The sequence below is a fragment of the Mobula birostris genome, chromosome 11, assembly GCF_030028105.1.
Source record: "Mobula birostris isolate sMobBir1 chromosome 11, sMobBir1.hap1, whole genome shotgun sequence".
Classification (NCBI taxonomy): domain Eukaryota; kingdom Metazoa; phylum Chordata; class Chondrichthyes; order Myliobatiformes; family Myliobatidae; genus Mobula; species Mobula birostris.
The window spans coordinates 1,555,081-1,575,432 of NC_092380.1; the positions used below are offsets into that span (position 1 = coordinate 1,555,081).

The 20,352-nt window shown below is 53.6% G+C and overlaps 1 protein-coding gene across 3 annotated transcripts in view; it reads right to left on the reverse strand.

Moving 5' to 3' along the window:
- Positions 1-298: 298 nt before the first annotated feature.
- LOC140204717 (uncharacterized) overlaps positions 299-20,352 on the reverse strand; it is a 31,992-nt gene continuing 11,938 nt past the window's right edge. Inside the window, exons 5-12 of one of the 3 annotated variants that reach the window (XM_072271417.1) lie at positions 17,365-17,505; positions 15,692-15,852; positions 15,397-15,495; positions 9,533-9,678; positions 8,362-8,533; positions 7,654-7,766; positions 6,000-6,084; positions 299-1,213 (exon numbers count right to left, since the gene is read on the reverse strand). In XM_072271417.1, coding sequence (XP_072127518.1) covers positions 1,157-1,213; positions 6,000-6,084; positions 7,654-7,766; positions 8,362-8,533; positions 9,533-9,678; positions 15,397-15,495; positions 15,692-15,852; positions 17,365-17,505 — 974 coding nt within the window. In that variant the 3' untranslated portion in view covers positions 299-1,156. The remainder of the gene's footprint in view (positions 1,214-5,999; positions 6,085-7,653; positions 7,767-8,361; positions 8,534-9,532; positions 9,679-15,396; positions 15,496-15,691; positions 15,853-17,364; positions 17,506-20,352) is intronic. The other 2 variants (XR_011887693.1, XM_072271418.1) reach the window with 2 other exon arrangements.

A 20,352-nucleotide genomic window follows, 5' to 3' on the forward strand; every position in this document is an offset into this window, starting at 1 on the left:
GTGAGAGAGTGAGAGAGGAGAGAGAGTGAGAGTGAGTGAGAAAGAGAGAGAGTGTGAGTGAGAGTGAGAGAGAGAGTGAGAGAGAGTGTGAGAGAGAGTGAGAGTGAGAGAGTGAGAGATAGAGTGAGAGTGACAGTGAGAGAGTGAGAAAGAGAGAGTGAGAGTGAGAGAGAGACAGAGAGAGAGAGAGAGAGAGAGAGAATTCCATCGGCCCTGTGTGTGTGTTTCTGTGTGTGGTTGGTGTGTGTGTGAGTGTGCGTGTGTGTGTGTGTCCCACTCTTTCACCCCAGAAGACGGGTTGTGTCACAGTTGCAGATTTTATTCAGGTCAGTACAAAGTGTAGAAAGTACAGGGCAGGGCAGGGCAGGGCAGGGCAGGGCAGGGCAGGGCAGGGCAGGGCAGCAGTACCAGTGGCATGTCAGGAGGGGGGAGGTTGCAACCACGTTATTCTCAGCAAGTTCCCACCCGAGGTGGAGCGGGTGACGAGCAGGAGGGGCAACCTCCACTAATACCCACCTGACCACACATTGACCCCAACACTGCACAGGGAAGCAGACGCAAGGCACTTGGGAGGGGGAGAGGGTGGGAGAGGAAGAAGAGAGAGAGGGAGGGGGAGAGGGAGGGGGAGAGGGAGGGGGAGAGAGAGGGAGAGGGAGGGGGAGGGGGAAAGGGAGAGAGGGGGGAGGAAGAAGAGAGAAAGGGAGGGGAGGAAGAGAGGGTGAGAGGGAGGGGAGGAAGAGAGGGTGAGATGGAGGAAGGGAGAGAGGGAGGGGAGAGAGGGAGGAAGGGAGAGAGGGAGGAAGGGAGAGAGGGAGGGGAGAGGGGGAGGGGGAGGGAGAGAGAGAGGGAGGGGAGGGAGAGAGAGAGGGAGGGGAGGGAGAGAGGGAGGGGAGGGAGAGAGGGAGGGGAGGGAGAGAGGGTGAGAGGGAGAGAGGGTGAGAGGGAGGAAGGGAGAGGGGGAGGGGGAGAGAGGGAGGGGAGGGGGAAGAGGAGTGGGCGGGGAGGGGTAGGGGAATGCTTTAATTCACAGTTTCTGAGGTGGTACTGTCAGTCGGAAGAGATGGACACTGTTAGTGTCTGTGCGTGTCTCGAGTTCCAGTTGTGGAATGTACCGGGTAAAATGGATCGGTTGACAGTGAACAGTCGATGTAACCCGTCACAAGGCCTCGTGCTCTCCCACACTCTGCCGCAGGTACTCCTCATACAGCTGCCTCTGTGGGAACACAGACGGGGGGGGGGCGGGTGTAAGGGAGGGGCTGACAACAGGCCTGCATAGGACAATTCCACAGATAGCGAGCTCCCTGGTCTCAAACCCCTCCACCCACTCCCTTCATCCCTAACACGAATGGGTGGCAAATCGCTCTGTCCATGGCTCCCCGGAGAAGATGTGGTTTGGTAAGCTTGTGATTGTCACAATGTTGGTGGTGGTGTGGGCAGTGGAGAAGATTGCTAAAGGATACAGCAGGATATACATCAGTTGCTAATATGGCCAGAGAAATGGCTGACGGAGTTTAATCCGGGCAAGAGTGAGGTGATGCACTTTACGAGGTCAAATGGAAAGGGACAGAGCCCAGTTAACAGCAGGACCTACTGAGTGTTGACCTACTGAGGGATCCTGGGGTCCAAATCCACAGCTCCCTGAAGGTGGCTCCACAGGCTGACGTCTGGAGTATTACGTTCATTTCTGGTCACCCGGTTACAGGAAGGGTGTGGGAGCCTTTGAGAGGTTGTGGGGGCTTTGGAGAGGGTGTGGGGGCTTCGGAGAGGGTGTGGGGGCTTTGGAGAGGGTGTGGGGGCTTTGGAGAGGGTGCAGAAGTTGTTCACCAGGATGCTGCCTGGATTAGAGAGCGTGAGCTACAATGAGAGGTTGCACAAACTTGGGTTCTTTCCTCTGGAGGGGTGGAAGTTGAGGGGATGTACAAGAGGCACAGTTAGACTTGCAGCCAGTACCTTTTCCCTGCGGTTGATCTTGTTCATTTCTGGTCACCTCATTGTAGGAATGACGTGGAAGCTTTAGAGCTGAGCTTTACCAGGACGCTGCCTGGATTAGAGGGCATGTCTTAAGAGGAAAGGCTGAGCAAGCTTGAGCTGTTGTCTTTGGAGTGAAAGAGGAGGAGAGGTGATTTGATGGAGATGTACAAGATGATAAGAGGCATGGATAGAGCGGACAGCTGGTGCTTTTTTCCAGAGCAGAACTGGCTAATACAACAGGACGTCCATTTAAGGTGATGGTGTGAGGTATAGGGGAGGTATCTGAGGGAGGGAGGGAGGGGTTTTATTTTTTTAAAGACAGGGAGTGGTGGGTTTGTGGAATGTTCTGACAAGGTGGTGGTAGAGGCAGATACATTAGCGAGATGGATGATTGAAAAGTGGAACTGTGGGAGGGAAGGGAAAAATTGACCATGTTGAAGGTTACATGGTGGGCGAAGGGCCAGTACTGTCTAATACCAGAGGGCATGCACTTAAGGAGAGAGGGGGAAAGTACAAAGGAGATACGTAGGGCATTTTCTTTCAATTTTTAATTTTTTTTCTTCAAATACAGAGTGGTGGGTGCCTGAAGTGTGCTGTCGGGGGTGGGAGTGGAACGTGCTGTCAGGGGTGGGGGTGGGACGTGCTGTCTGGGGTGGGGGGGGAAACGTGCTGCCTGGGGTGGAGGAGGAACGTGCTGCCTGGGATGGAGGGGGAACGTGCTGTCTGGGGTGGGGGGAACGTGCTGTCGGGGGTGGGGGGGAACGTGCTGTCTGGGATGGGGGGAACCTGTTGTCTGGGGTGGGGGTGGAACGTGCTGTCTGGGGTGGGGGGGAACGTGCTATCTGGGGTGGGGGTGGAACGTGCTGTCTGGGGTGGGGGGGAACGTACTGTCGGTGTGGGGGGTGGAACGTGCTGTCTGGGGTGGGGGGGAACGTGCTATCTGGGGTGGGGTGGGAACGTGCTGTCTGGGGTGGGGGGAATGTTCTGTCTGGGGTGGGGCTGGAACGTGCTGTCCGGGTGGGGGTGGAACGTGCTGTCTGGGGTGGGGGGGAACGTGCTATCTGGGGTGGGGGTGGAACGTGCTATCTGGGGTGGGGGGGAACGTGCTGTCGGGGTGGGGGGTGGAACGTGCTGTCTGGGGTGGGGGGGAACGTGCTATCTGGGGTGGGGTGGGAATGTGCTGTCTGGGGTGGAGGGGAATGTGCTGTCTGGGGTGGGGCTGGAACGTGCTGTCTGGGTGGGGGGGAACGTGCTGTTGGGGGTGGGGGTGGAACGTGTTGCCCGGGGTGGGGGTGGAACGTGCTGTCAGGGGTGGGGGTGGAACGTGCTGTCTGGGGTGGGGGGGAACATGCTGTCTGGGGTGGGGGTGGAACGTGCTGACTGGGGTGGGGGTGGAACGTGCTGTCTGTGTTGGGGTGGATGGTGCTGTCAGGGTTGGGGGTGGAATGTGCTGTCTGGGGTGGGGCTGGAACGTGCTGTCTGGGTGGGGGTGGAACGTGCTGTCTGGGTGGGGGTGGAACGTGCTGTCAGGGTTGGGGGTGGAACGTGTTGTCTGGGGTGGGGCTGGAACGTGCTGTCTGGGGTGGGGTGGAACGTGCTGTCGGGGGTGGGGGTGGAACGTGTTGCTCGGGGTGGGGGTGGAACGTGCTGTCTGGGGTGGGGGGGAACGTGCTGTCTGGGGTGGGGGGGAACGTGCTGTCTGGGGTGGGGGTGGAACGTGCTGTCTGGGGTGGGTGGGAACGTGCTGTCTGGGGTGGGGCTGGGACGTGTTGTCTGGGGTGGGGGGGAACGTGCTGTCTGGGGTGGGGGTGGGATGTGCTGTCTGGGGTGGGGGGGACGTGCTATCCGGGGTGGGGGTGGAACGTGCTGTCTGGGGTGGGGGGGAACGTGCTGTCTGGGGTGGGGGTGGAACGTGCTGTCTGGGGTGGGTGGGAACGTGCTGTCTGGGGTGGGGCTGGGACGTGTTGTCTGGGGTGGGGGGGAACGTGCTGTCTGGGGTGGGGGTGGGATGTGCTGTCTGGGGTGGGGGGGACGTGCTGTCTGGGTGGGGGTGGAACGTGCTGTCTGGGTGGGGGTGGAACGTGCTGTCTGGGGTGGGGGGAAACATGCTGTCTGGGGTAGGGTGGAACGTGCTGTCGGGGGTGGGGGGTGGAACGTGTTGCTCGGGGTGGGGGTGGAACGTGCTGTCTGGGGTGGGGGGGAACATGCTATCTGGGGTGGAGGTGGAACGTGCTGTCTGGGCTGGGGGTGGAACGTGCTGTCTGGGGTGGGGGGGAACGTGCTGTTGGGGGTGGGGGTGGAACGTGTTGCCTGGGGTGGGGGTGGAACGTGTTGCCTGGGGTGGGGGTGGAACATGCTGTCAGGGGTGGGGGTGGAACGTGCTGTCTGGGGTGGGGGGAAACATGCTGTCTAGGGTGGGAGCGGAACGTGCTGTCTGGGGTGGGGGTGGAACGTGCTGTCTGTGTGGGGGTGGAACGTGCTGTCAGGGTTGGGGGTGGAACGTGTTGTCTGGGGTGGGGCAGGAACGTGCTGTCTGGGTGGGGGTGGGACGTGCTGTCGGGGGTGGGGGTGGGACGTGTTGCTCGGGGTGGGGGTGGAACGTGCTGTCTGGGGTGGGGGGGAACGTGCTGTCTAGGGTGGGGGTGGGATGTGCTGTCTGGGGTGGGGTGGGACGTGCTGTCCGGGGTGGGGGGGGAACGTGCTGTCCGGGGTAGGGGTGGGACGTGCTGTCCGGGGTGGGGTGGGACGTGCTGTCCGGGGTGGGGGTGGGACGTGCTGTCCAGGGTGGGGGTGGAACGTGCTGTCTGGGGTGGGGGGGAACGTGCTGTCTGGGTGGGGGTGGGGAGGAATGTGCTGTCTGGGTGGGGCTGGGACGTGCTGTCTGTAGTAGAGGGGGAACGTGCTGTTGGGGGTGGGGGTGGAATGTGTTGCTCGGGGTGGGGGTGGAACGTGCTGTCTGGGGTGGGGGGGGAACGTGCTGTCTGGGTGTGGGTGGGGGGAAATGTGCTGTCTGGGTGGGGGTGGAATGTGCTGTCAGGGGTGGGGGTGGAACGTGCTGTCTGGGTGGGGGTGGGGGGAATGTGCTGTCTGGGTGGGGGTGGAACATGCTGTCTGGGTGGGGGTGAAACGTGCTGTCAGGGGTGGGGGTGGAACGTGCTGTCTGGGGTGGAGGGGAACGTGCTGTCTGGGGTGGGGCTGCAACGTGCTGTCTGGGGTGGGGGTGGAATGTGCTGCTCGGGGTGGGGGGGAATGTGCTGCTCGGGGTGGGGGGAACGTGCTGTCTGGGTGGGGGGGAACGTGCTGTCTGGGGTGGGGCTGCAATGTGCTGTCTGGGGTGGGGGTGGAATGTGCTGCTCGGGGTGGGGGGGGAACGTGCTGTCTGGGTGGGGCTGGAACATGCTGTCTGGGGTGGGGGTGGGATGTGCTGTCTGAGTGGGGGTGGATCGTGCTGTCTGGGGTGGAGCTGGAATGTGCTGTCTGGGGTGAGGGTGGAACGTGCTGCTCGGGGTGGGGGGGAACATGCCGTCTGAGTGGGGGTGGGGGGAAATGTGCTGTCTGGGTGGGGGGTGGAACGAGTTGTTCGGGGTGGGGGTGCAACGTGCTGTCTGGGGTGGGGCTGGAACGTGCTGTCTGGGGTGGGGGTGGAGGCAGACAAATGCTGTACCTGTATCATGTCTGCAACACGTTCCACCCCCACCCCAGACAGACATGTGAATATAAAGAATGGAGGGCGATGGACATAAGGGTTAGTTAGGTGTTGAACTGATTGAACACGATAATGCGGGTTGAAGGGTCTGTTCCTGTCCTCAGTTCTATGACCCTGAGGATCGGCAGAGAGAATTTAACACAATTTTGAATGGTACAGCTTTCTTTGCCCACAGTGTTGTGCAGAATTAACGACCCCTAACCCCCGAGGAGAGTGTGCACCCAGGGGTTGAGAATCAAGACCAAAGGGCAAGGTTCGGGGCGAGATGGGAGAGATCAAACTGGGACCCAAGAGCGATCTGTGTATTCCCACTCCCACTCACCTTCCTTTCCCTCACCACGTCCTGTATGAACTCTCGCTCCGCCAGCAGCTGCCTCCTCTGCCTCCTACTCAGGGTTCTGGTCGTCCTGCAGGGGCAGGAGGGGAGGGGAAGGAGAGGCGGGGAGTGGGCAGGAGAGGCGGGGAGGGGAAGGAGAGACGGGGAGGGGAGGGGAAGGAGAGGAGGGGAGGGGCAGGAGAGGCGGGGAGGGGAAGGAGAGGCGGAGAGGGGAAGGAGAGATGGGGAGGGGAAGGAGAGGCAGGGAGGGGAAGGAGAGACGGGGAGGGGAAGGAGAGACGGGGAGGGGAAGGAGAGGCGGGGAGGGGAAGGAGAGGCAGGGACGGGAAGGAGAGAAGGAGAGGGGAAGGAGAGAAGGAGAGGGGAAGGAGAGGAGGGGAGGGGAAGGAGAGGCGGGGAGGGGAAGGAGAGGCGGGGAGGGGAAGGAGAGGAGGGGAGGGGAAGGATAGGCGGGGAGGGGCAGGAGAGGCGAGGAGGGGAGGGCAGTCAGAAGTTCTCTGTCACTTCTTCACTTTTGTCTCTCTCCGTCATCCCCACCCCTACTTTCCCTTGACCCTCCTCAATCCCTCCCTTGACCACTATTTCCCTTTTCCTCACTCCTCCGCTCCCCCTTCCTCATGTGACGACAAACCAAGTTATCAGAAGATTGATGCTGATGAGAGATAAGGGAGACAAATGGAGAAACGTTCAACATGTTTGATGGAGGAGAGAGAGATAACAGAAAAGAAACACAATTCAGATATTGACAGACCGGTTACTTTGAACCTGAACTGTTTGAAGTTTGATGGACAGGTAATACCCTAGCAGGGGGATAAAAAGAGCAGGTTCGCTAAGGCACGCGACACACCACGAGATCACGAGATAACGAGACCCTGGAAGAGCGGTGTGCCCCCACAAGTTGGTGAGAGTTTGGGGGTCCGGTTTGCGGGAACCGACCAGAGGCTCACAGGGTGTAAAGGTACGATGGGTGGGAACCTGGTGTGTGTGTCCGCCCTTGCCTGGGTGCCGGGTTCACCACGGAAGAATGATCGTATCCGGAATGGAGGGGTCACAGTTGGTGACCACAGTGGGATAGAAGACATAAAAGGGTCCGCCCGAATCCAACTGCGAAGAACATCAAAGGTCTGGCTGAATCAAATTGCATCCCCCTCCCTCTCTTCAACGGCACAACAGCGATTACTGCCAACTGCACTAAGCTGAACTGAACTCTGCATCGCTTAAGACTAATCATTTTACACCTAGACTGCAATAGAGCTTAGTTGATTCCTATTACCCTAGTTCTGTGTACATGTATGCTTTATTATTGCTAACCTGTTGCATTTATATCCTTACGATTAGAGTACTGTGTTACTTATTTCTTTAATAAAACTTTATTAGTTTTTAGTAAACCAGACTCCAACAAGTGGTCCATTTCTGCTGGTTTGGCAACCCAGTTACGGGGTATGTAACACTCGTCACACCTACTTCCTTCGATCACCTCCCTCCTTCGCCCTCCCTCCTCATCCACCATCTGTCCCCCTTTTTCGCCCCCATGCTCCCTCTCCCTCCCACCCATCCCTCCCTCCGCTCCCCTTCCTCCATCCCCCCCACTCTGCCCCATCCTCAAATCCTGTACCCCTCCACCCCACCCTGAACCCACCGGAAGGAGCTGTGGGCCGACAGCAGTAGTCCTAGGGAGAGCAGGGCGAGCGCCAGCAGGACGTAGATTACCTTGTCCCGGGGAATCAGGGTCCAGAAAGTTGAGACAGGACTCTGAGGTGGGGAAGGATGTTGTGGTGGGAACAGAGAACCAGAGAGAGAGAGTGGGTCAATGTTGGCCAGTGATGTCCAATTCCGTCCCTGTCCAGTACCTTCCCCGCTCAGTTTATGGCCCCTGTCCTGCCCAAGCCTCTCCCAGCCCACTCCTGTCCAATTCCCTCCTGCTCTAGCACTCCTGGTTTATCCTGCCCAATCCTCTCCTGACTGCCCCCTCCCAGTTCATTCCGTCCTGTTTCAATCTCTTGACAGTTCACAAAAGCCCAGTTGAATTGTCTCCTAGTCCACCTCACCTCATTCGATCCCTTCCCATCCCAACCCTGTCTCGTGCAATCTTTTCCCAGCCCATCCTTGCTCTGACCAATCCCGATTGCTCATCAGTTCCACTCCAAGCCCTGTACAATCCCCTTCCCACCAACTTGTATCCCATCCAATCCTCATCTCCTCCCAGCCCATGTTCCATCCAATCATATCACAGACCCACCCACCTCACCCCGACTGCTCCATCCAATCCCTTCCCATCCCATCCTAGTCCAATCCCATTCAGGGACACTGCTGGCTTGACCAATCCCATGGCAGCCTCTAGTCTCACCATGTAAACTTGTAATGTCTGGGTCCCTTGTTCACCCAGCAGGATACCGGCCACCTCTGTGGACATACTTCCCAGCACCACGCTGACAAACAGGAAGGTGGGCACCAGCAGACCTAGAAATCCCAGCAGGCAGCCCTTGGACTGGGCTCTCCGGTTGCGGACACTGGCCAGGCTGGGAAGGAGAGTAAGAAATTGTCAGGGAGATGGGATAGAAACCAGTAAGGGAGATGGAAGAGGGAAATCATAAACTGGGTGGGGAAGAGGGTAAACAGTAATGGAAACCTGCCAGGGAGATGGAAACCCGGTGGTACGGGGAAACAGAAACCAGACAGGAAAGGGTAAAGGGAAATGGAAGCAAATTGAGGAGATGAGAGAGCAGAGATAGAAACCTCCAGGACAAGGAAAATGGAAACTAGCCAGTAAAGGAGAAATGGGAACAGAAACCATCTGAGGAGGTGGGAGACAGAAGCTGGGCAGCAGAAGACAATGGAAATGGAAATTGGCCATGACATTGGAAACAAAAACCAGACAGGAAAGGGAAATGTAAACTGAAACCAGCTAAAGTGATGAGAAAAGACAGACAGAATATAGCCAGGAGAAAGGAAACAGAAATGGAAATGGAAACCAGGCAGAGAGATAGGAAGAGGACTAGATATCAGTTGGGACAGGAGAAATGGAAACCAGACAGAGATTTGGAGGAGGGGGGCAGAATCTGATCGAAAGCAGGCAGGAAGGTGGCAGTGGGGAGGGGGGAAGAAATGGAAACCAGCTGGGAAGGAGGAAGTTGGAGAGAAGCCAGGAAGGGGGAAGACAGAGAGCAGCCAGGAAGCTGGGGAGGGGGACGTGGAAACCAGTCTAGGAGGATGAAAAATGAAAACTGGGGAGACAGGAGGTGGGTCGTGGAATTCAGCCAGGGAAATGGACACCAGCTGGAACCAGACAAAAAACAGCTGGGGAGATGGGAGAGGGGAAACCAGAAACTAGACAGGGAAATGGCAAAGGAGAAAGGGAAACTGGATGTGGAAATGGAAGAGGGAAATGGATTCTGGTCTGAGAGAGAGGAAAACAGAAACCAGATGGGGAAACAGCAGATGAGAAGAGAGATACTGGATGGGGAGACAGAAGGGAAAAAGAAAGCCAGCTGGGTAAACAAGAGGGGGGAGCAACTCACCTGTCCTCCTGTAGCCTCTGGTCCACCGTGCTGGTGAGGAGAAGACAATCCCGCTCCAGTTGGTTCAGGGTCTTCTGCACTGTCTGGCTGATGGCCTTTTCGATGGTGCGACAGACCTCGTCAATCTGATTCACACACCGACTGGGCTGAAGGTGGGTCAGAGAGGGTTAAGCTAGTATGGCAGGCACCTCACAGACAAACTCCACACCGCCTCTTTTGAGTGGGACCAGCTCAGACAGGAACCTAAGCTGCATGGACAGGTTGGCCTGATTGCTTGTTCCTGTCTTGTCAGACTGTACAGCTCACACTCAACAGAAACCGAACCCAAGAGCGAAAGGCGGACGCCAGGAAGGGACATCGGGAGACCATGTACCATTTCTCACTGGGGAAAGGATGTGATGTCAATGTTTCATAAAGCACTTGTCGGACCACATTCAGAGTATTGTGAGCAGTTCTGGGTCTCTTATCTAAGGAAGGACGCGCTGGCAGCCGCTGTTTCAGTCAAGACTCTTCAGCGGGACTGAGGAGCCAGCATAAGAAGGTGGGGAAGGGGGAGTAGTACAATCTAGCAGGTGAGAGGTGAGACCAGAAAGAGAAGGTGGCGGGTAGGGGAGAAGGGGATGGTGTGAGAATCTGGGAAGTGATCGGCGGAAAAGGTAAATGGCTTAAGAAGAGGGAAACTGATTAGAGAGGGCCACGTGAGAAGAGGAAGAAGGAGGAGCAACAACAGAGGGAGGTAACAGACACTCAGAATGGGGAAATCAAAAAACTTACGGGAAGTTAGAGAAGTCAATGTTCATGCCATCAGGTTGGAGGCTACCCAGACGGAATGCAAGGTGTTGTTCCTCCAGCCTGAGTGTGGCCTCAATTGCTCCAGTCTGAGTAGGCCTCATCGCTCTTCTGATATGTCTGTCCATGGCCTCCCATACTGTCGTGACCAGGCCACACTCGAGTTGGAGGAGCAACACTTTATATTCCGTCTGGGTAGCCTCCAATCTGATGGCATGAACATTGACTTCTCTAACCTCTACTCATGCCCCCCACTACTTTCACCATTCGTCATTCCCCTTTCCCTCTCTCACCTTATCTCCTTGCCTGCCTATCTCTGGTGCTCCTCCCCCCTTTTCTTTTCCCCAGGGACTTCTGTCCTCTATTACAATCCCCCTTCTTAGCCCTGTACCTTTTTCACCAATCAACTTCTCAGCTCACTATTTCACCCCTCCCCCTCCCGGTTTCACCTATCACCTTGTGTTTCTTCTTTCCTTCCCCTTTTAACTTTACTCTTTTTTTTTCTCCAGTCTTGCTGAAGGGTCTCAGCCCAAAATGCCTGCAGTACTTATTTCCATAGATACAGCTTGTCCTGCTGAGTTCCTCCAGCATTCTGTGTGTGTTGCGATCTAGACCTTCCAACATTCAGTAGATTTCAATGAGATCCCCCACATTTTTCTCAATTCCACCGAGTAAAGGCCCAGATTCATCAATCGCTCCTCATACGATAAGTCCTTTCTTCCCAGAATCATTTTTGTGAACCTCCTTTGAACTCTCTCTAATATCAGCACATCTTTTCTTAAGTAAGAACTGGTCACAAAATTGATCACAGTCCAAATGAGAACAGTGCCTTATGACCCTTAACGTTACATCCTTGTTTTTATATTCCAGTCCTCTTGAAATGAGTGCCAGCTTTGCATTTGCCTTCCTCAGGACCAACCCAACCTGCAAATTAAGCTTTAGGGAATCCTACAGAAGGACTCGAGTCTCTTTGTTCCTTGGATTTTTGAATTTTCTGTTTAGGAAATATTCAGTGCTTTTATTCCTTCTACCAAAATGCATGACCTCACACTTCCTGACATTATTTCATCTGCCACTTTGCTCGTTCTCCTAGTCTGTCCAGCTCCTTCTGTAGCCTCTCTATTTCCTCAAAACTACCTGCCCTGCACTTATCTTTGTATTGTCCGCAAACTTGGCTACAAAGCCATCAATTCCAAGATCCAAATCATTGACACAGAGCGTAAAAAGAATCAGTCCAAGCACTGTCCTCCGCGGACCACCACTGGTCACCAACAGCCAATTAGAGAAGGCTCCCTTTATTCCCACTCTTTACTCCTGCCAACCAACTAATGCTCTATCCCATGCTAGTATCTTTCCTGTAATACCATGCGCTCTTATCTTGTTAAACAGCTTCATTTACAGCAACTTGTCAAAGGTCCTCTGAAAATCCAAGTACACAACATCCACTGATTCACCTTTGTCTACCCTGCTTGTTATTTCCTTAAAGAATTCCAAAAGATTTGTCAGGTAAAAATTTCCTTTAAGGAAACTTTGCTGACTTTGGCCTATTTTATCAGGATGCCTACAATTGATTCCAACATCTTCCCAACCACTAAGGTCAGGGTAGCTAGCCTATAATTTATTTTTTTTTTCTGTACTCCTCTCTTCTTGAAGAGTGGAGTGACATTTTTAATTTTCCAGTCCTCTGGTACCATTCCAAAATCTAGTAATTACTGAAAGATCATTACTAATCCCCCCACAATCTCTTCAGCTACCTCTTTCAGAGCCCTGGGGTGTAGTCCAACTGATCCAGGTGACTTACCAGCTTTCAGACTTTTCAGTTTCCCAAGTATCTTCTCCCCAGTAATAGCAACTGCGCTCACTTCTGCACCCTACTCTCTCGAACTTCAGGAATATTGCTAGTGTCTTCTACAGTGAGGACTCATGCAAAATACTTACTCAGTTCATCTGCCATTTGCTTGTTCCCCCATTACTTCCTCTCGAGCATCATTTTTCCAGTGGTCCAATATCTACTCTCACCTCTCTTTTACTCTTAATATATCTGAAAAAACTTTTGGTATTCTCTTTGATATCGTTGGCTAGCTTAACTTCATATTTCACCTTTTTGCCCATCATGGCTTTCTTAGTTGCTTTCTGATAGTTTTTAAAAGCTTCCCAATCCTCAAACTTCCCACTAATTTTTGCTCTATGATGTGCCCTTTCTTCTGCTTTTGTGTTGGCTTGACTTTCCTTGTCAGCTAAGGTTGCATCACCCTGCCTTTAGAAAACTTCTTCCTCTTTGGGATGCATCCATCCTGCGCCTTCCGAATTCTTCCCAGAAACTCCAGCCATTGTTGCTCTGCCATCATCCCTGCTAGTGTACCCTTCCAATCAACTTTAACCAGCTCCTCTCTCATGCCTTTATAATTTCCCTTACTCCAATGTAATACTGATATATCTGACTTTAGCTTCACGCTGTCAAATTACAGGGTAAATTCTATCATATTATGATCACTGCCCCCAAGAGTTCCTTGACCTTAAGCACCCTAAATCAAATCCAGTTCATCACACAACACCCAATCCAAAATAGCTGATCCCCTAGTGGGCTCAACCACGAGCTGTTCTGAAAAGACTTCTCGCAGGCATTCTACAAAATCCCTCTCTTGGGATCCAGCACCAACCTGCTTTTTCCAATCTACCTGCATATTGAACCCCCCCATGACTATTGTAGCATTGTCCTTTTTACATGTCTTTTCTATCTCCCATTGTAATTTGTAGCCCATATGTTATGCTGCTGTTCAGAGGCCTAAACATAACTCTCATCCAGATCTTTTCATCCTTCGCCTAAACTCCACCCGCAAGGATTCTACATCTTCTGATCCTATGTCACCTCCGCCTAAGGATTTGATTTTACATTTTACCATCAGAGCCACCCCACGCCCTGCCCATCTGCCTGTTGTTTCAATACAAAGTTTATCCTTGGATATTAATCTCCCAATTACAATCTTCTTTCAGTCACAACTCAGTGATGTCCATAACGTTATACCTGCCATTCTCTAACTATGCTACATGATCATCTACTTTATTCTGTTATACTGTGTGCATTTAAATACACCTTCAGTCTTGTATCCATCACCCTTTTTGATTTTGTCTTCCTTTTCCACTGCAACTCATCTCACTGACTCCAATTTTGCCCCATCGTCTGCCTGTCTTCCCTGACAATCTCAATACACACTGCCTCTGCTTGTAATTCAACAGCTCCATTCTCAGCCGCTGCCTGTCAGTCTCTCATAACTCAATCCCCCATGAATCTTTCTCTAATCTCTCCTGCTTAATCATACCCTTCCCATAGCTTGGCAAACAGAAATGCACATAGTACTCCAACGGCACCAATGTCTCATAAGACCATAAGGTATAGGAGTAGAAGTAGGCCATTCGGCCCATCGAGTCTGTTCCACCATTCAGTCATCCCCACTCCCCTGCTTTCACCCCATACCCTTTGATGTCTCATACAGTTTTCTGTCATATACTGCCTTGTATAACGTTGGTATAACACACACACACAAAATGCTGGAGGAACTCAGCGAGCCTGTCAGCATCTATGGAGATCTTTAGAATTTCTATTCGCAGTTTGTCTTTTGCACATTGGTTATTTGTCTGTCATCTGTTCACACATTGATTTTTATAAAATTCTATTGCATTTCTTTTTGCCTATAAATGCTTGCAAGAAAATGAACACAACTTTTGATAATAAGTTTCCTTTCCAATAGTGGGGGTGTATTGGCCTGTGAGGAAGACTATCAAAGCTTGCAGTGGGATTTGGACCAGCTGAGAAATGGGCTGAAAATGGCAGATGGAATTTAACGCAGACAAATTGGCGGTGTTGCACTTTTGGAGGACAAACCAGGGTAGGACTTACACAGCAAACAGTAGAGAACTGAGGAGTGCTGTAGAACAGAAGGATCTGGATAATGCCTTGAATGCTGTGTCACAGATCGATAGGGAGGTTTTGACACATTGGCCTTCATAAATCAGGGCACTGAATACAGCAGCTGGGATTTTATGTTGAAGTTGCTGAAGGGGCGTTGGTGTGACCAAATTTGAGTATTGTGTGCAGTTCTGGTCACCTATTTATAGGAAAGATATGAATGAGACTGAAAGTGTGTGAAGAGAATTACACAGAATTAGCTTGGATTTGAGGACCTGACTTATAGGGAGAGGTTGAATAAAGATGATAAAAGATCAAGATCAGCTTTACTTGTCACACGTACAGCGAAATGTGTAGTGTGTGTCAACAATCCAAGGGATGTGCTGGGGCAGCTTGCAAGTGTTACCACACTTCTCGCACCAACGTAGCATCCACAATGTAGTAAACGTCGCTGCACAGCTCTGGAGTGCGGGAGGAAACTGCAGCAGGAGGAGGGCACCCACACGGCCGTGGGAAGAACGTGCGAACTGTGGTGGGAACTGAACCCCGATCACGATTGCCGGCACTATAAAGTGTAACACTCACTGCTAAGCTACTGCGCTGCCCTAATTAAGTCCTAATAGGTTTGGACTTTACTTCCTGGTGTGCAGGAGAATGAGCAGAGATCTTATCGAGGTGTACAAAATGATGAGAACATAGATAGGATAGTTTGTCACTCATTGTCCGTACATAAATACAACAGCTTTTCATAAAAGTGGAATATTGTAACATTTACAGTACATACTTCAATAATAAATTCACTTTCATCTTTGAAGTTTGCCAATTTGTACTCCTCTACTCCACTTTCTTATTCTGCCTTCTTCCCCCTTCCTTTCCAGTCCTGATGAAGAGACTCGTCCGGATATTTTAACTGTTTATTTCTTTCCACAGGTGACCTGTTGAGTTCCTCCTGCCTAATCTGTGTGTTGTTCTGGGTATCCAGTGACTTATGTCTAAAATGAATGTATTTTGATGTCTTGCGTGTGGTCTGAACCTACCTGTGATGCTGCTGCTGAGACATTTTCAGTGTAGCTGCATACCTGTGTCCCTGACACTAAAGTCTCCATTCTCTCTCTGTCTCTCAAACCGCCCCACACCCCAGCGCTTCCCAGAGAGGGACCAGCCTCACCTTGTTGGGTTGGGGGATGTAGATGGTGGGCATGTCGAAGCCACATTTGTTCAGACCGGGCCGTTTGCACAGTTCCTGGACGATCTGCATCATCACTCGCTGTACGTGGGAGGAAGGGTGAGGTGGAAAGGGCAGGGAAGGCGAGGGAGGGGAGGGAAGGGTGCAAAAGGGAGGAGAGGGGAGCAGAAACAGAAAGGACTGTGGTTACCCAGAGCCATTGGGAGAACCAGTGGAACAGGAAGTATGAAGCTACGGGACGGATGGTCGAGGGAGGTTCCGGGCCACACGTCCCCACCTGCCGGTCGGTCTCGATCCCTGCTTCGTCGGCCTTGCTGAGGTAGAATCGGATTTTGTCCCCCTGGGTCTCATTGAGCCGCTCCACAATGTTCAGTGTCCGCTTGCACAGTGCCTGACCCATGGGGTCGAAGAAAACGAACACCAGCTCACACAGTTGCCCTGGGGGTGGGGGATTGGTGAGGGGATAAGAGGAAGATGGGGAAAGATGGCGAGGGATGGATGGAGAGAAGGAGTTCAGATGGGAAGGGAGGGAGTATTGGATGGGGACAGAGGGAGGAGGATGTTGGGTGGGACAGTGTGAGGGAGGCGGTGGAGAGAAGGGATGGGGAAGGCAGGGGGAAGAGAGGGTGGGGGAGACAGGGAGAAGAGAGGGTGGGGGAGGCAGGGGGAAGAGAGGGTGGGGGAGGCAGGGGGAAGAGAGGGTGGGGGAGGCAGGGGGAAGAGGGAGAGGAAGACAGGAAAGAAAGGTAATTAATCTATGGTCATTGGCAGCCATGGTTTGTGTCGGAATTCTCCTAAAATTCTCTCCTCTCGATGCTCTCAGTTTGTTCAAGAGTTGAGAGGTTACACTGCAGTGTTATAAACTCTCATTCAAGTATTTTGTGCTGGGAACTCCTCACACGCAAAATTTAGCTGGGGCAAACTTTATAGCATGTGTCCAAGAGGGTTTCTTGAAGCAGAACATGGATCAACTAACCAGTGGAGATTCAACTCATGGATAAACGTCAGTGATTGGGCAATGGACCATAAGATGCAGGGGCAATTAGGCCAATCGGCTCACCGAGTCTCTCCATCATGGCTGATTTATTATCTCTCTCAACCCCTTTCCTCTGCCTTCTCCCCGTAACCTTTGATGCCCCTACTAATCAGGAACATCTCAACCTCTGCTTTAAATATACTCAATGACTTGGCCTCCACAGCCATCAATGAACTTTCAACGGATTTAATACTCTCTGGCTGAAAAATTCCTCATCTCTGTTGTAAATGGATGTTCTTGTGTTCTGAGGGTGTGCCCTGTGGTCCTGGACTCCCCCCACTATATCCTCTCTATCTACGCCTTCCAATATCTGATAGGTTCAAATCCTCACTTAACCTTCTAAACACCAGTGAATACAGGTCCAGAGCCATCAAACACTCCATATAAATTGACCCTTTCATTCTGGGACAATTCCCCTGAACCACCTCTGGATTCTTTCCAATGCCAACACATCCTTTCTTAGATAAGAAGCCCAAAACTGCTCAAAATACTCCAACTGTGGACAATTATAAAAGAAAGAGCACATTTAGGATTAAAACCAAAGTCTATTTTAGTGCAAAGTGGTCAGGGTGTTTCCGTTCGGGGACAGTGACTCGGATTGTGCTGTTGGTTCAAGAACCGAACGGTTGAAGGGAAGTCTCTGTTCCTGAACCTGGTGGTGTGGGACGTCAGGCTTCTGTACCTCCTGCCCCGATGGGAGCTGCAGGAAGAGGGCGTGACCCAGATGGTTGGGATTTTGACGGCAGACATTGCCTTCTTGAGGCAGCCCCTCCTGTAGTGGTGTAGGGGAGGGAGAAGGTCAGAGGTAGGAAGGTAAGGGGTTCACAGAGAGGGGGAGTCATGTAGACTAGGGAGGGGTTCACGGAGAGGGGGAGTCATGGTGGGAAGCATCCTGTGGTGCCTTGGACACTCACCCAGCCAGAGGATAGCTTGGTCCACATCGAATGGGTACTTCATGTCGCCATCAACCAGTCCTGGAGTATCGATGAACGTGACCAGGCTGAACTTCTTCTGCTTCGAAGTGGAGATCTCTGTGCTGAGGTACTCCGACACTCCTGCCAGAGGTGGAGAGAGGCTGAAGGGGGTGAGGCTCCCTTCACAATATCCCGTCATACACTCGCATGGTCAGGCGTAAAGTGCTCCCGGGGTCAGACACAGAGTGAATCTTCCTCCACACCGTCCCATCACACACTCCCGGGGTCAGACACTGAGTGAAACTCCCTCCACACCGTCCCATCACACACTCCCTGGGTCAGACACAGAGTGAATCTCCCTCCATGCTGTCCAATCACACACTCCCGGGGTCAGACACAGAGTGAAACTCCCTCCACACCGTCCCATCACACACTCCCGGGGTCAGACACAGAGTGAAACTCCCTCCACACCGTCCCATCACACACTCCCGGGGTCAGACACAGAGTGAAACTCCCTCCACACCGTCCCATCACACACTCCCTGGGTCAGACACAGAGTGAAGCTCCCTCCACACCGTCCCATCACACACTCCCGTGGTCAGACACAGAGTGAATCTCCCTCAACACCGTCCCATCACACACTCCCGGGGTCAGACACAGAGTGAAGCTTCCTCCACACCGTCCCATCACACACTCCCAGGGTCAGACACAGAGAGGACCTGTGCTGACTGAGCTGGGAGAAATCGAGGCAAAACTACTGGGTAAAGTTCGTGGAATACTTTGGAGGTGGCTCTAAAAGTCTCTTGGACAACCGAGTGAGTGACGGTGCTGGTGTGGAAACTCGGTGTGCAGTTTTACTGCCGGTTTGGGCTGGGTTTGTTGGCGGCTGCTAACTGCGTAGCTCCCAGCTGCGGCCGCTGGCAACTCACCAGGAAGCCGGTTCGCTCCAAAACCGGAGGCAAACGCCGTCGTTCCCCCCCATTGACAGCGGGGCAACGTTCCTCCTCCATTGTTTTCCTGATTTTCGTCCGGTGTTGGTGCCGGAGCATCTGGAAGGGCGTTTCGGCCTCTCCCGGCCTGGGTCTCTGCAAGTCCGACGGAGCCTTTCCTGGCGTCGAGCCAGCGAGGAACTGTCGACTGCAAACTTTCCCGGCCAGTTATTCGACTCGTTCCAGGACTTCTAACCGGCACCGCTGTAGGATTCTCGGACTGGAAAGAGCGCCAGCATGCCGGACCGGTCTCCAGGGAGTCGCGGGCCTTCGGGGAGTTACGCAAGGGCGGCTGCCTCCCCGGCCTCGGACAACGCCCTGTTTCAGTCGGTGAAGGTGGAACGTGGGGTGCAATGTATTTTGTGCGTGGAATGACACTAGAAAAGTGTACGGAGGCAATGGAGGACCTTGTTGGGAAAGGTGGTATTCTGGCCACCGAGAAGGAGTTCGGAAAGGCGGTGTTTTATCTGGCGAATGAAGAGCTAGTGCACCGGGCCCTAAGCAGGGGAGTCACGGTAGACAACATCTTTTTACCTATGGAGCTGGTGACGGCCCCCACGCAACGTATCGTGCTTGGGCATGTTAAGCCTTTCATTCCAAATGAGGACTTGCTTCCCCCACTGGCCCGTTTAGGGCAAGTAAGGTCGGAGATCACTGCCATCCGACACAAATTTAAGAGACGCACCCTCCGCACCGTAATCTCTTTCCGGCGTCAGGTATTCATGCAGCTGGAAAGGGAGGACGATGTTGAGGGCTGGTTTACTATCCGGCACGAGGGAGTGGATTATCAGGTGTACTGGAGCTCCGAGCGCCCACGGTGCCATGCGTGCAGGGAGGTGGGGCACTTTCGGAGGGACTGTCCTGCCGCCCGGAACCCGAGGGAGCCCATTTCGGGCACCAGTGCCCCAGCTACCTCTGCCCCTGATCTTACTCCTGCGCGTGCGTCTGCGCCTGCATCTGACCCTGCCCCCGTCCGTGATCCTGCCCCAGCCCCTCACCCTGCCCCTACCCCTACCCCTGTCCCTACTCCTACGGTTGCGTCGGTCCCTGCTCCTCTCCCTGTGGTTCAGGTGGGGGACGGGGTGGAGTCTGTGCGGAGTAAGAAGGCAAAGGGGAAATCCAAACACAGTAAGAAGCGGGCCTTTGAGGCCGCAGAGGTCACGCCCATTTCGCCTGAAGTGGAGCGTGGGGCTCGGGGAGGTGCGCAAGCAGACAGGGCGATGGAAACAGAAAGCGCCGCCCCATCGGTGAAGCCTGCACCTGTGTGTTCCTCCGGCGTGAAGAGGAGAAGGGAACGTTCCCGCAAGAGGGCAGGGGATGTAGATGCGGGGGAGTCCCAGGAAGGGGTGGGAATCCGGGTAGGGGTTGGTTCTAAACCTGAGTCCCCAGATGTAGCCACCAGTCCTGGGGTAGATGGTGTGGTTGTGCAAAAAGCTTGTGATAGCCCTGTTTGCACAAATGAGGCAGCCCTGGAGGCCTCCACCCAGGACCTACAAGTCAGCGCCTCTCTGGAGGCCAGTGTACCGAATAATGTAAGAGGAGACGAGACAAAGCTCTCTCATTCTCAGCACCAGGCTGCTTGTGAATCCCTTGGACCAAAGGTGCCGGGTTCCCCTCTATGCCTGCCCCCTGGGGAGGGCGATTTTCTGTGCACGTCGACCCCAGCAATTAATGACTTGCAGGGAGTCCCTGGGGATTGTCCCTCCACTGTCGCAAATGTGGATGAGGCTGATGCGACGGTGGAGCGGGCAGGTAAGAGCGAGGTGCCCACTGCGCGGTATGGGTCACAAGCGCAGCCATCTTTTGGAACATGCGGGGAGGCCGATGGGGATTCTGTCTGCAGTGACGGGTTGGAGGGGGACTCTTTCGATAGTGAAATAATGGATATCCTCACCCCTCCTGAGAAGTCCCCATTGATACCTGTAGAGGAAATTAAGCATTTTATTCTCACCTCTGAGGGTGCCAAGCACTGGCCTCAACTAGCCTCGCTACGCTGGCC